This window comes from Panthera onca, chromosome C2 (genome assembly GCF_046562875.1).
Source record: "Panthera onca isolate mPanOnc1 chromosome C2, mPanOnc1 haplotype 2, whole genome shotgun sequence".
Lineage (NCBI taxonomy): Eukaryota > Metazoa > Chordata > Mammalia > Carnivora > Felidae > Panthera > Panthera onca.
This window is the reverse complement of record NC_138347.1, coordinates 148738249-148753576: the sequence shown is the minus strand read 5'-3', so window position 1 is coordinate 148753576 and position 15328 is coordinate 148738249. Positions and strand designations below refer to the sequence as shown.

Below are 15328 nucleotides of genomic sequence, written 5' to 3'. Positions count from 1 at the left end.
ATGTTCATCTGTTTTGTCTCTTAAAGTCTTCATATGACTTTTGTTATATGATTTTTGTCTTTCTCTGACTAATTTCGCTTAGCATAATACCCTCCAGTTCCATCCACATAGTTGCAAATGGCAAGATTTCATTCTTTTTGATTGCCGAGTAATACTCCATATATATGTGTGTGTATATACACACACACACACACACACACACACACACACACATACATACCACATTTTCTTTATCCATTCATCCATCGATGGATATTTGGGCTCTTTCCATACTTTGGCTTTTGTGATAGTGCTGCTATAAACATGGGGGTGCATGTGTCCCTTTGAACCAGCACACCTGGATCCCGTGGATCCCGTGCCTAGTAGTGCAATTGCTGGGTCATAGGGTAGTTCTATTTTTAGTGTTTTGAGGAACCTCCATACTGTTTTCCAGAGTGGCTGCACCAGCTTTCATTCCCAATGTTTGTTTATTTTTGAGAGAGACAGAGCATAGTGGGGGAGGAGCAGAGAGCGAGAGGGAGACACAGAATCTGAAACAGGCTCCAGGCTCTGAGCTGTCAGCACAGAGCCTGATGCGGGGCTCGAACCGATGGACTGTGAGATCATGACCTGAGCTGAAGTCAGATGTCTAACCAACTGAGCCACCCTGGTGCCCCATGTCTAATATTTTTATTTTCTAATTTATTAATTTTTTTCTTATACTTTTATAAAAATCTTTGTTAGGTTTGTTTATTACTTTTCTTTCTTCATTTGAGTGAGTAATGTATCTAATCATTAGTGAAAACATTTAGGGCTGTGTGCATTGAACAGGACAAAGAGGTGGTATTCAGTATTTTTTGGCCTTTTGAAACCTGGCAACTCTGCCATTCCCTGGCCTCATTCCCTGACATCCTGGTTCCTACAGTTCTTTGGTTCTCTGATCTCAGCCCATATCCTTGTCAACTAACTACACAAGCCAATAAATTCTCTTGAGTTTTTGCTGGTACTGTCTCTAGGATATTTTTAGCTGGGTGTTAGTTGACCTGTCATGAAAAAAGCTCCATGTGCCTAAAAAATTAGAGAGCTTTTTGGTTTTATCTGAAATCTTGTGTTTTCGTGCTGTTTCCTTTTCTTTGTTTATAGCTTTTTACTGTGGATTGCGCCTCCATAGTAACTTGAAAAATGTTTAATGTATCTTCATGGTATATTCATTAAGTGAGTAAAATAGAGTATGGCACAGTATGCATAACATGCTACCTATTTTTTTAACCAAGGAATTGCTCATTTTTATTCATGTTAAAATTGAGATATAATTGACATATAGGGGCGCCTGGGTTACTGAGTTGGTTAAGCATCCAACTCTTGATTTGGGCTCAGGTCATGATGTCACAGTTCATAGGTTCAAGCCCCGCATCAGGCTCCATGCTGACAGTGTGGAACCTGCTTGGGATTCTCCCTCTCCCTCTGTCTGCCTCTCCCATGTCTCTCCCTCTCTGTCTGCCTCTCCCATGTGTGCTTGCTCTCTGTTTCTCTCACAAAATAAATAAACTTAAAAAAAAATTGATATCTAACATCTTAGTTTCAGGTCTACGCATAGTGATTAGATATATGTATGTATTGTGAAATGATCACTGTAGGAAGTCTTGTTAATATCCATCACCACACAGAGTTAAGGTTTTTTTTCTTGTGGTGAGAACTTTTAAGATGACTACTTTCAGCAGTTACGCTACTTTGTCAAACAAGAAAAATAAGAATATATCACTATTTGCCTGTGTGTTTGAAGAGAGACACTGGAAGCACACACGTGATATTGAAAGTGATTACCTGTTGACAGAAGTACGAATAAGATTTCTCATTCTTTATGTTTTTTCCACTGTTGGATTTTTGAATCATGAAAAACATTACCTATTCAAAAGAAAATATTTTTAGAAGGTTCCTAAAAATAGCCAAAAGAAATTTTACCAACACCTACTTTGTTTCCCAATAGCTGAAACATTTATATTTTATTTTGCAACCATACCTACCATAGTTGTTTAGGTTTGATTCTGTGTTGTAATGGATTTAGTGCTCAGTATCACTCTTTTCCCACTAACCTTTTCTCATTTGTTCTTTGAGTCCTATCTTAGGCTTATATTTCAAATAGATTTTTCAGGATGAAATCTAATTATTGTATTTCCTTTGCTATGTATAGAATTCTGTGTTCACAGCCCATTAGTCTGTGTGAGATGGTAGGCAGTGTTCTGTTGTCTCCAGTTTCTAAAGTAAAGTGTCTGCAGTCAGCCTCATTTCTCTTCCCTGTAGGTGACATGATTCTACCGCCTGAATGCTAGAAGAAGTCTTTTCCTGTATATCTCTGAAAATAGCTTTTATTAAGCAATGTCTTGATGTCGTTCCACTTGTAAAAACTTTTCCTGGTGTAATGAATACTTTTTATCTGTGTATTTAGGTGTTTGTTCATTTATATTTTGTTAGGTTCTATCTTTGAATAGTTTTGGTTTCAAGTGTTTTTATTGTTTTTATTCAAGTATTTATTGTGTACTTATTTTGTGCCAGACTCTGTACAAATCAGTGGGGATAAAGTGGGGAGTAAACAGACCTGGTCCCTATCCCTCTGCCCTCACATGCCTCAGTCAGGCCTAGGGTGGATATAAGTGCATTTTGTTCATACTATTGACGGCTCACTCCATTGTGTAAGAATTTGTATCTGTCATTCCCAGCTAAGACAAGAGCTCCCCCAAACAGGCACTGTGTCTTACCTACTATTGGACCACCTGACACCTGGGGAGAATCTCAGTTAAATGGATAAATGGCCTGATTTTGTTGAAGTGGTATATCCATTCTTTAATTTCCTCTTAGATTTTGCTCTCTGCCTAACCCCTACGACCCGTTCATACCTTTGTTCTTATCCTCATCTCTTACTTGTAATTGTATATGTGATATTCTTTGCCTTGTGCAGTGTACCATCTGCTAAATATTTTTTCCCAACCAGTGCTCACTTTTTCAACTACTGTATCTTTCATGTCTATGATATATGTCTCCTTTTTCACTACTATACCTGTAATTCCAGTGCAGCTGTTTCTGAGAACAAGAAACAATGATATTATTGAAAGGTGAGGTTTGTTATATTCATATTACAAGTACTTGCTGATTGTATTGCTGCCATCTAGTGGCCACATCAGGATTACAACATGACTTAGGTGTGTCTTGCTTGGCCCTTCCTGTGTGTAACCAGTGTTTATTTATTTATTTTTTTAAGTTTATGTATTTATTTTGAGAGAAAGACTGGGGGAGGGGCAGAGAGAGAGAGGGAGAGAGAGAATCCCAAGCAGGCTCAGCACTGTCAGCATGGAGCTCACCGTGAGGCCCGAACTCCTGAACTGTGAGATCATGACCTGAGCAGAAATTGAGTCGGATTCTTAACTGCTACGCCACCCAGGTGCCCCACGTATGCAGACATTTTAAACTAAGAAGGCAGTCTCAGCCAGTGTGACTGAATGTCCATAGCCTTTCTCATGTCTTGCATGCCCGATTGGGTTAATCTGTTCTTTCTGTGGATTTTTAAGTTATTTTTCTGGGTTTGGCAGTGTTTTTAACCTGGCAGCCTGGTAGTGAAGCCAAAACAGTTTGGTTTTAAGTTTATGTATTTATTTTTAAGTAATTTCTATACCCATTGTGGAGCTTGAACTCACAACCCCAAGATCAAGAGTCATATGCTCCTCTGACTGAACCAGCTAGGCACCCCCAAAAGAATTTGGTTTTGTTCTATTTTTTTTTACTCTTTTTTTTTAAGTTTATTTATTAAAAAAATTTTTTTTAATGTTTATTTCTGAGAGAGAGAGAGTACGAGTGGGAGAGGGGCAGAAAGAAAGGGAGACACAGAACATGAAGCAGGCTCCAGGCTCTGAGCTGTTAGCACAGAGCCTGACATGGGGCTCTAACTCATGAACCCCAAGATCATGACCTGAGCTGAAGTTGGATGCTTAACCAGCTGAGCCACCCAAGTGCCCCTAAATTTATTTATTTATTTTGATAGAGAGACAGAGATAGTGAGCAGGGGAGGGGCGGAGAGAGAGAGAGAGAGAGAGAGAGAGAGAGAGAGAGAGAGAGAGAGAGAGAATTCTAAGCAAGCTCTGCACCATCAGAGTGGAGCCTGATGCAGGGCTTGAACTCACAAACTGTGAGATCATGACCTGAGCCAAAACCAAGAGTCGAACACTCAACCGACTGAGCCACCCAGGCACCCCTTTCATTTACTCTTAACAACATAATGCCATAAAGGAACCAAAACTTCAGCTCTAACTTAGACCCTGTCCCATGAGATTGAGAAGTGAATAGAATTTTTTTTTCTTCATCAAGTTAGAGGGTAAGATATTTAGAGGTGAGTGGTTTTTTAGAAACATCATTGTCGTTTGCTATCCCTCTCTGAATATTAGACCTGGAAATGTAATCACATTTAACTGTTTTCATATGTATTATACCACTCGAGGGTTCATAGCTCTTAATCATCTGTAAAGGAGGAACTAGAAACATTTGAAACTTTTACTGGCTTTCATTTGGAAGCATCAAAGGTTTTGAAAAAAAGAAACTTGATGTTGAAGTTACTATAGTCCTAAAAGAAAAAGCTAAGTTTTTGAATGTTTTGATTATATCTTTTATCCTGGAAAGTAACTATCTTACAGGGATTCCAAAAATCTATGTTCTAGTCCGCAAAGCTAGATGGTTTTGAACTGACTTGTCACCAACCTAGTCAGCTATTTCCCAGGGATTTATGAAGATTGAAAATATTTTTATTACACTAGCAAAATATTTCCATGTAAATACAAAGAGTGGTATTATTACTGATATTACATGCATTAAAAAAATTCTAATTCCCTATCTTTTTCTTCATTCCTTTAGATGTAAAGATGAGCTAGAACGTTTTGAAATTGCTTTAAAATTTGGCTCCACTGAAGCGATAAGCAGAGTGTTGACACAAGAAAGTCTTATGTAATGCCATTAATCCGACTTTTTATCCCTTAAGGGTGTCTGTTACGAGGTAGTTTGTAGCTTTGTTTTGTCCTCCGAGAAACTGACTGACATGGCCAGGAATAAATTCAAATCTTAGTGGTACAGAGTGATTCCAATCAGTGTGCATCTGTGCTGAAGACAACTTAACATTTGGTCCACAGTTAATTTTGATTTATTCTGTAAATCCCTTTGATTAAATAAAAGTGTTCATTCATAATGGAAAAGACTGTGTAGAATAAAAAGGAAAGGGGACTCAGGAAAGTGATTGTAAATCAAAATATTTTTTACTCTATTTGAGAACCTTTCAGGTCTGTAAAGCAAAACTACTTTGGTAGTAATACAATTTGCCTGTTGTGCTCTCATTCACAAGTCAAATTTTCCAGATATACAATACGTAATGATCTCACCACTCTGACAGCTGATGGAATGTATGCTTTATATTCTTGTCTTTTAAGAATTTCAGAGTTTTAATTTATAATATAGTAAATAGCAATAGATATAACCCACATTGTAAAAGCTCAATAATTTTTAAGAGTTTGAAGAAGTCCTGAGACTAAATAGTTTGTGAAGCACTTCCCTGTGGTATAGTTAAATCAAATTTGTAAGCTTGTTCCTTCTCATTTCCTGTGTATTGTATTTTTTTTTCTGTCTGTTTTGTGTGTTTTTGGTATTTTTTAGGAACCATAACCAAGATGGCAGTTCAGGAAGTTGGTTCTAAGTAGTTCTTGCATAAAGGTAGAAAGCTAGATCCAGAGGGCAGAAGAACCTTCTTCTAACAGTATGGGCCAGAATGAGTGTCTTATGATGATGTGCTCTCATCACTAGAGGGGCTCAAGCATAGATTAGACAACTATTATTGAGAATATTTTAAAGCAGACTAATGGTGTTTAGATAGGAGACTGTACTAAAAGGGATCTAATAATATGAAGCCCCTTTACAACACTTGAACACTTGAAATCCTACAGTTTTCGGGCTGAAGCCACGTGGGCTGCATATGAGTTCTAGCGCTAACAAATAGAGTAGAATTCTTGTTAGTTGGTGTTGCTCTATTAAATTTTTTCCCGTTAAGCCTTTTGAAAAATTAAGTTACAAAAATGGACTTTTCAGTTTGTTGATTCAGTTTGATTATTTGTGTTTTCTCCCATATAAAATAAAATGACCTATTTAATCATCTTGCTTACCTTTGTTTTTTTTAATGTGTTTTATTTCAGTTGGTCGCATTATGTTTCAGCTCTTCTCAGACATATGTCCAAAAACATGCAAAAACTTCCTTTGCCTATGCTCAGGTAAATGAATTGTTAAATCATTTCTGATGAGAAGTCATGACTTACAGTTTTATCTTGCTTAACAGAATAGATGTTTTCCTTAAAAAGTAATGGGCTGTAAAATGAGTTTAGCACGTTAAAAAACACTATTTTCACTGGTAGGAAATCAGGGAAATATTTCTTGAAGAGAGGACAAAGAAATGGTCTCAAAAGTGAAAAAGAAAGTACTACTGCATGTAATTAAATCATCTCTAAACACTGTAGTTCAAAATTCTAAATTTCAGTATTTTGAACAAATTTAGCATTCCCGATTTCTAAGAAATTTAGGCTGAGAAGATAGGCAAAACATAATGCAGTTGTTCTTTGTTATTTATAGTTGAGTTTATATATATTTTTTAATGAAAATAGGAAAAACATCTATGAAGTTATTTTAAAATAGCAAATTAAGATTTTTAAGTGTGTGCTTGGATACACTTACGTACATATACAGTGTTCGTACCAACTCCTTCACCGCTCTCTCTTGGAGGAGCGATAAGCATTTCTAATCTGCTTTTCTCCTATAGCATATAGAGTCACTGCCACACAATTTAACAGTTATATGCTGCTTGATACTTACTTTTGGAACCCATGTGTGTATTCCGTCGTCACCCTGTGTCTTGTGTCTCTTACAGTGCCAGCACACAGGAGGGATTTCACAAAGGACTAATTTGGACTAATTTCCATGGACAGATACATTTGTAGCTAAACGTCATTTCTTTGTTTTCCAGGAGAGAAAGGCCTTGGGAAAACAACTGGGAAGAAGTTATGTTATAAAGGTTCCACATTCCATCGTGTGGTTAAAAACTTTATGATTCAGGGTGGGGACTTCAGCGAAGGTAGAGCTAAAAGTTACGCTTTTAATAATCGGTTTCTTATGTGTCTCATACTGTTAATTGTAAATATTGTATCACAGTATGATGTAAATATTAAGTGGTCAGTGAATAGATGTGGGATGAGTGAATGTTGTAGAGCAAAAAATGTATGAAAAGCAAAATACTAAGCCACTTTATTTTGTTTTTATGTACTTTTAATAATATTACAGATTTTTGGTGAATTCTCTTACAATGAATACCAAGTACTTGTGGATTACTTTTATTCTTCCCGAATTTTGTTGGTATGATTACTTTTTGAAATAAATGGGTTATGGAGCTAGTTTATTTTTTTTATTTTTATTTTTATTTGCTTTTGAGAGAGAGAGAAAGAGAGCTCAATGAGCAGGGGAAGGGAAGAGAGAGGGAGACAGAATCTGAAGCATGTTCCAGGCTCTAGGCTCTGAGCTGTCAGCCCAGAGCCCGACGCAGGGCTTGAACTCGTGAACCACAAGATCATGACCTGAGCCAAAGTTGGATGCTCAACTGATTGAGCCACCCAGGTGCCCCTGGAGATAATTTTTAATAATATTTATTATAACAGTACTGGACTTTTTTGCACTTATATTCAAAGATGAGGTTAATTGAGGATTTGTAGAATTTTGATTATAGCAATTACAAGTTGTTAGTTTCTTTAGTAAATTGAAAGCATAAGAAGTAATTTATATGTATTAGTATATTTTAAATTGTCATTATGACTTAATATAGGTCATTATTTGCAGGTAATGGAAAAGGTGGAGAATCAATTTATGGTGGATATTTTAAAGGTAAGGCTTAATATTTTATGGTCTTTTGTTTCAGTTCTGATGTTAAAGCAAATTTGATCATGTACTTTTAATGAGGAGAGGTTTACTTATAGTTCACTTTTTGCATGAAACTAATGCTGCATGAAAAGACTTTATTTGCATGAACTTGGGGATAAATTATATTGTAATATGTAACTTTTAATTGACAAGATTAATTAAGGCTAACTTTATGGTTAAACATGACTTTCAGCATGGAGGTTAGGCAACTATATACATGAAAACTCCTATCTTCCTGCCTAAAACTGTCAACATATTCTTTTGTTTATAGAGAATGTGGTCTTTTGCAAAATGAAAAGGTAAGAGAACGAAGCTCAGTAACACAAACTCCAATTCTGTTCCCTTGCACCCTTCCTAATAAGTGTATGGACAGCCTGGGTCAGGTTGTGGCTGGATTTCTTATATTGCTTGAAGACTTGGAAAATTCTGTATACTATTTCATACGTGCATCTGTATCTTTTTTTCTTTTCACAATGGGCTCTTAGTTCTACATCAGGGAAAAAAATCTAGTTGTGCTTTTTTCCCCCTAAACCAAACAATTTCTTTGAATAAAAGTTGGTATTTCCTACTTTCTCAAAGGTTTGTATGTTTTCTTTTGTGTACTAGAATTATATGATTGTATTTTATTCCTACAGTAGTAGTATTTGCATAAGTCTAACTATTGCATTTGCCCCAAAAAGCCTTAGAAAAGTCAGTTGCAGAGATTGATAATGGGATCCAATCTGATTAGATTTTAATGCCATGATAGCTTCAGCGTTATAATAGTCTTTTATATTTCTTTTGGGGGAAAATGGATTACCACTCTTTTTCAGAAGCCTGTTCCCAAGGTAATCATTTTTTAAAGTTTTCTATGTTTCTGTTTGTTCTAAAGAAAGGTTTGTTTGTATGAATGTTAAACGGAAATTTAAATTCATTTTCAAGATATTTCTGCTGGAATTAAAATCCTCTCTGAGTGATCTTTATGGCAGTTTTTCCTTTGAACCAGTAGGAAGCAGCTCATTAGCTGGTTCTATCAGCTTGTAGCAATTTGAGACTGATGTTGTAGGCCGCTTGAATGTGATTGTTCCCTGCGGCAGATACTTATGTATCTTAAAACTATGTTTCGCCCTTTAAGTTTTTGTTTTTATAGGATTTTCTTCCTTAGGTAATTTTTTATCCTGTTGTTAGGAATCTATATACTTGATTTAATTTAGGCATATTCTTACAACTTAAGTTCTGTAATTTTTTGTTTTTTGCTCTCGTAGTCTAGCTTTAGTACAGTTGAGTAATAAATTTACCATATAGAAACTAAGTTCATAAGATTATTAAACTCCCATGTTTAGTGCATTAAGTAGGATAATTGGAAATTTGAAGGAAATGAGCTTTACTGTAGAGATTTTTCTAAAATTTCTTTACTAGTTTTCCCTGAAAGTCATAGTTCACATATCATGTAGCCAAACTACGTTACTACTAAAAGTGACTGTTCTAAGGCTGTTTGTATAAAGTATTAAATATATGTTCTTTTCCTCAAGGCTTTAAGTAGTATCTTTGATCTTTTTATGCTTTTGTTTTTTGATTAGTTGTAAAAATTTTTTTCTAAATATTCAGACAAGTATCTGTACTGACCAGAAGAGGAATTTCATCCTTTGCTTTCTATTTATTACTGTGAACATTACACTTTAAAAGTGGCTTATAATTGGAGACTGACGAATTTGTGTTTTCTTCAAACAGATGAAAACTTTATTCTCAAACATGACAGAGCGTTCCTTTTGTCAATGGCAAATCGAGGGAAACATACCAATGGTTCCCAGTTTTTCATGTGAGTAGGCATAATTCAGAGATGAGCTTTTCTTAAACAGAGAAGCGCTGTTCATGAGAAAGATGGTATAGTTAAACCAAGTTTAATGCTAGAATTCTGTCAACTTGGGCTTTATTATTAATTTCTAATGTTACAGAAACTGGTAAGCTCTAACAGCCGCCTCAGCTTTCAGCATATATCCTGCATTTGAAGAACGGTACTTACGAGATGTAACTTGAAGATGTACATTATTTTCAAAATATGTTGTCATCTTAAGAAAAGAAATTGGCTTCTACTTAGCAAATTTGGGGGCTCAGTTTGCTAAAACTAGATTGGAACATAAACTATTGGTCAACATTTAAAAGTTGTTCATGGCCTAGGAGTAGATGTCCTCTTGGCCTGGAAAGTAGTTGCTTTGAGTAAACCATTGTATGGTGGCTTTTTCTCTTAATGATGCTCTTTGAGTTCATTGGAGAGAGGTGCCATTATTTTCTGATATTGTATAGAGACGAGTGATTTGCTGTTGCATCAGCATTGTAGAAATCTTAAATCTTCTGAGATCTCTATACATAATTGAATTAACCCAATATTGCTGTCATTTCGACCAAAATTTATGAGATTATCACTCAGGAAACTTCCGAATGCCGAATTTGCTTTTTAAAAAAATAAACAACTTTTCATGTATGTGCATGCACAACCAAAACCTTACTTACTTCTCATCTGAAAGCCCTTTGGCATACTTGTAGTTATATATTCTAATCTAAAGCTACTCTAAAACCTATTTTTATTATAATCCCAGGATATAAAATAAGAAAGATAATTGACTAGCATGAAGTTCAATGCTTTTGATTGGAAGTAAATCTCTAGAGTTGTGCTACCTATGTTGGAGAAATATTTTATTCACAGTTTACCAGAGAAAGTTTTTGTCATCTTTCTGAATGGATGAGTGTGAATGGCGCTTCCCTGTCTTTAAAGGAGTAAATTATTCATGTAAAATAAATCTCACATTTTAAAGTTGTCTGCAAAATAGATTTCCAACATGATCTGATAAAAGTTCAGATAAGGGGCATTCTATTTCTAAGAATGTCCTAAAAATGGAAAGCTGATGGAAGATGACAGTGCTCGGAGCTGTGCAGGAAAGGAGGACCAAAACCATTTGTTCCTAGATCATGTTTTGATCCCATAGAGCAGTAGTTATTAAGACTTCTCTACTAGAGCATGTTTCTATCCTTAACCTTCTTAAGGGCCCAAAAAAAAAAAAAAAAAAAAAAAAAATCAGTTGGAAATATTTTGAAAACCTTCTTTTATAGTAATTTAATATAAAACTGTTTACTCTTTGATTGAGGTTTCCCATTTTCCATTTTTAAGCTTATCTGAACTGTGAACATGATAAACTAATGATTCATTGGTCAAGAAGCTACCATCTGAGGGCTCTAAAGTTTCTTTTAGATTTCCTTTTTTATATCAGTACATGCAAATTTATCAGGCAGCACCAGCTTCTTCCCATTGCCACATACCAGTTAGAATGTAAAAACTGGTGCATACATTAATTACAATCCAGTGTCTGAGGTTCTCCCTTCAAAAAAATATAGAGTATTTTGTTTCTATGTACTTCAGTACATCCTTAAGTCATTTCTAGGAATGCTTAGTATCAAACAAAATTAAGGCCATTGCTGTTTCTACCTAGTTTAATTTTACATTGGACTGCTATTTTTGACAAAGAATGCCAAATGAAAATTTTGACATCCATGAATTAGGATTAAAATTTTTAAGCTTCTTTTCATAATTAACTGTAGATGGCAGTAAAATCACTGTGAATTTGTGTTGAAAGAAAATTTTCTATTTTTAGTTTGAAATTTACTCATGGAAATGAATTTGCAGTTAAAAGCAATCTTGGAAGCAAATTTAGTGTTTTTGCACATACAAAAAAAAGATCCTTATCTTTTTTTTTAAAGAAATTTTTGTGGCATGTGCTTTTTTTATGCTGGCTAAAACTGCCAGTTCCCCATGTGTTGAAGGATAAAATAAAACTAACATTCACCTTTCTATACAAAGCACTTCCTTGCTTTTATAGAAAGGGAAGATGGAGATAATGGTCCGTAAAAGAGAAATGTTTGAAAATCTGTCTTGCAAGTCCAAATCCTTTTGGAGTTGGAAGTAGTAAAAAAAAAAAAAAAAAAAAAAAAAAAAAAAAAAAAAAAAAAAAGAACTTACTATCTTCAAGTTGTGTAAACCGTCGCAGACAATCACTCTAAGAGGTGGGGCTGCGAGGGTTGGTGGTAGCAGGGCTAGCTGCCAGCTCCCCAAGGGCGGCAGCTACACCCCTCCCTCTCACCACAGCTCTGCCCTTTGGCACCTTGAGCAGCTCTTCTGCATTCTGAACAAGAAAGGGTGGTGTGACAATGGTGGTAAAATGCCAACGACTCCCTATATGGTTCCAGTCTCATAAGCTTACTAAGAACTTGTAATGCATCCTTGCAAAATTGCATTTGTAGCTCATATTTTAAATCTACTTTGTAATTCCTAAGGAGTAAATTTGGTGCTGTTAGTGTGAGTATTTGCAAAATGTTCCTCAAAGATTCTTGTGCTTTGTGCAGTAACTATTGTCTTTATTATTTACGCATTTAAAACTTCCCCTTCTTAAGGCATACATCATTTTTGTTAAACATGATTGTGCATATATTGCTTCCTTTGGATGGAACAGTTATATATCTGATAAAATTCGCATTTTCTTCTTTAAAACTATTTGTGATTTTTGCAGTTACTGCCTATGTCTGTTACTGTGTTAGTCACAAAGATTTTGCTTTGGAGGGTTTAAATAGAATAAAACTGATTCTTTTTGGAATAATACTGCTCAAGAAACATGGAAGAGATGATATATAGCACTGTCCCCATGAATCACTAAGGAAATAACGGTCTGTTCATGTTGAAGTATTTTTGAAGAAATTCAAAGACCTGGGACCAAAGTGGTAACCCAGTTAACTCAGTATTTAGTCACTTTGTCCTTTATTATTTATTTGTTGGAGCCAAACACTAGAAAGAAACCATAATAAAAGCTATAGAATTATAAAGTCTTAGAGGAGAAAAGGATGTGATCCTCTAGACCAACATTTTCCTTGTATGTATAATGCTAAGATGAAATGACACACAGGGAAACATTTTTCTTTTCCTTTGGCTGTTAGTAACAGTCTGTTAATTCTGCTCTTATTTTCATTGTTTTTGTATATATTCATTGAAGAGATAAAGAAGGTATTGTATGAAGTAGTCATTAAAAAGATTAATTAGGGTGGTTTATAGCTTTGTATTAAATAACTATTTTTCTGGGTTAGAGCCACTAATCTAGCTATCAGGAGGCCTTGGTTCTAGTTTTATTTGCTATTCACCTTGAGTTAGTTCTATCTTTCCTTTTCGGTTTATAAGATACCTACCCATTCTCATAGGTAAAGTAAACATTTTGGCATGAAAATGTGGGCATAAAAGGAAGAAAGTGTTTGTAGGTTGATCCTAAGTTTTTGAATATGTGGAATGATTTCTGTGCAAACATTGTCTTGCCCCTCAAGGAGATAGTTTGCTAATTGCCTAATTTTCATCAGTCTGAAAGGTGCTGCAAAGAAACTTCGGGCTCATTTGTCTAAATTAGGCAGCAGTCTTCATCAGCTATGGATAGAACGATGGCGTGGTGGTTACACTGGTCTCCCTTTGCTTAGTGTGTGGGACCTTATGTACAGCCGTGGAGTAGGAAGACCTACAGAGCTCTGGAGAACAGTGTTTGTCACTGGCCGCTATCATTGGTCATGGTAATTATAAAAAGTGAAGAAAAGATAATGTAGGCGAGTCAAGCTTGAAACAAAAAGCCTTATATTTTAACAGGCATAAAGAGGACTATAGGAGGGCAACATAGAGAAGTTCCAGGGTGTGTTCTAACCAGACTTGTAGGTGGCTGCTCACCTCCATAGGAGAGAAGTGCTGGTCACTTCAGAGCAGAGCAAGGGGTACTCAGGGTGGTTTGTTGTTAAGGGGTTTATAAAACTGTGGAGATTTTGGGTAGCAAAAGAGAATTTGTGCAGAAATGCTTTTTGCCTCCACACATTCATGAATTTGAGAAGAAACGCTAGTAAGTGTTAATAATCCGGGCGGTTCTGGTTTTCCTGCCTTTTGGGGGGTAATATCTTCATGTGTAAATTGTAAGATTTTTCATCAACAAAGATGTTGATGAAACTTGACCTGAAACCCAAGTTCTCTGAATATGAAGTGTCATCTGTAACATCCAGTCTTACTATTACTTAGTGTTTATGTGACATATGTGTCAGCCGCCTGGAAGGGATTTTGTGTCTGGTAGTGTTTGGTGTGTATTATGTGAACCTGAGTGCTGAACTTTTGAAAGCTGTTCGGTGACTTTTGGAACACACAGGAGGAGCTCTGCAACACGGCTTGGTTAGTTTCTGTGGCCCTTGTCACTCTGTATAATTTGGTGCCTCTTCCATGATTGTGTGGTAGTTTCGCGAGTTGAAGGGGAAAATTGCATGTAAGAGGCTACGCTAGACAGAAATAGGTTATTTTTACTTCCATACTACTTTACACCTGGAGTCACTTTTTCTTTTTAAAACATCCATTGAAAACACCACATTATTTGAAACATATTCTTTTTTAACAGCGATTCATGTGTCAATGCCTTTATAAGAAACTAAAGCTTATTTTTAAAGATTTTAAGGCTTAATATGTCCAAAACCTTAATAAAGAATTTTGTCCACTGTGTATAATGTGGGTTTTGGTCTGATAATAGTAGATAATGTTTAAAGTTTAATAGAGTCAGAGTTAGTCAGACTGCGTACTTTTTGAAAAAATTTTTTTTTTACAATGGGGAAAGTCAGATTAGGCAGGGAAAGCAAGTATCATGGCCAAAATTTGACATCATACTCTTATACTTTTATCTCCCTTGCCTTTTTATCCTTTGAGAAGATCCTTAAAATTCTAATTATGCTGCTTTATTATTTTATTATTGTTAGTTGTGGGGACTTAACTTCGAAAGTGTGTGTAAAGGCAGCGAACAGAAACTACAGTCCAAACTTTGCTCATTTACTCCCGATAGTGGTCTGTTGTGAAGTGTGATGAAAAAGATTTCAAATGTAGAAACATGAAAGGTTCTTCAACTACTTGAAGAGAATTACTGAAAAAGAAAAAAGTTCCCTGAAATTTTGTGCTGAATTCTCTTAATTCTTTTCATTGACGTTTTGCTTTCCACTGGTAGTAACTAACTGCTCCTGGGCATTCAGATTTTTAGATTTGTATACTCAGGATACATTATTCTCTTTTTGCGAAAGATGTTGGTTGACTTAGCAAGTTTGTAGGATTTGCAAAGCGAAATAGAATGCTTTGTTATTCACACTCTAGTGTTACAATATTAAGGCTCTGAGCAGATTCCCATTTTAACCACAGTGTTTTTCTTAAGCATAGTTCATCTCTACGTACATATCCTATGTGAAAGAAAATTTAGAGCCCTCCATTTTAAAAAAGCTCTTGTGCTTTGCATAAAACTTGAAAATACTTAATTTCAAAGTTATATTGATATTAAAACATAGAATCAGTCTT

At 35.5% G+C, this 15328-nt stretch overlaps 1 protein-coding gene across 15 annotated transcripts in view; it reads left to right on the top strand.

The window, feature by feature from the left end:
- NKTR (natural killer cell triggering receptor) overlaps positions 1-15328 on the top strand; it is a 62686-nt gene that overhangs the window by 22016 nt on the left and 25342 nt on the right. For 7 of the 15 annotated variants that reach the window (XR_009611955.3, XM_060638381.3, XM_060638376.3 and 4 more), the window contains exons 3-6: positions 6198-6272; positions 7019-7126; positions 7882-7926; positions 9673-9760. Coding sequence is in view for 12 of the 15 variants with exons in the window: in XM_060638381.3 (XP_060494364.1) it covers positions 6198-6272; positions 7019-7126; positions 7882-7926; positions 9673-9760 (316 nt within the window). In the remaining 3 variants the exon portion in view is untranslated. Of the gene's footprint in view, positions 1-2439; positions 3090-6197; positions 6273-7018; positions 7127-7867; positions 7927-8233; positions 8262-8774; positions 8790-9672; positions 13633-15328 lie in introns of those variants that run through there. The other 8 variants (XR_013549921.2, XM_060638383.3, XR_013549922.2 and 5 more) reach the window with 8 other exon arrangements.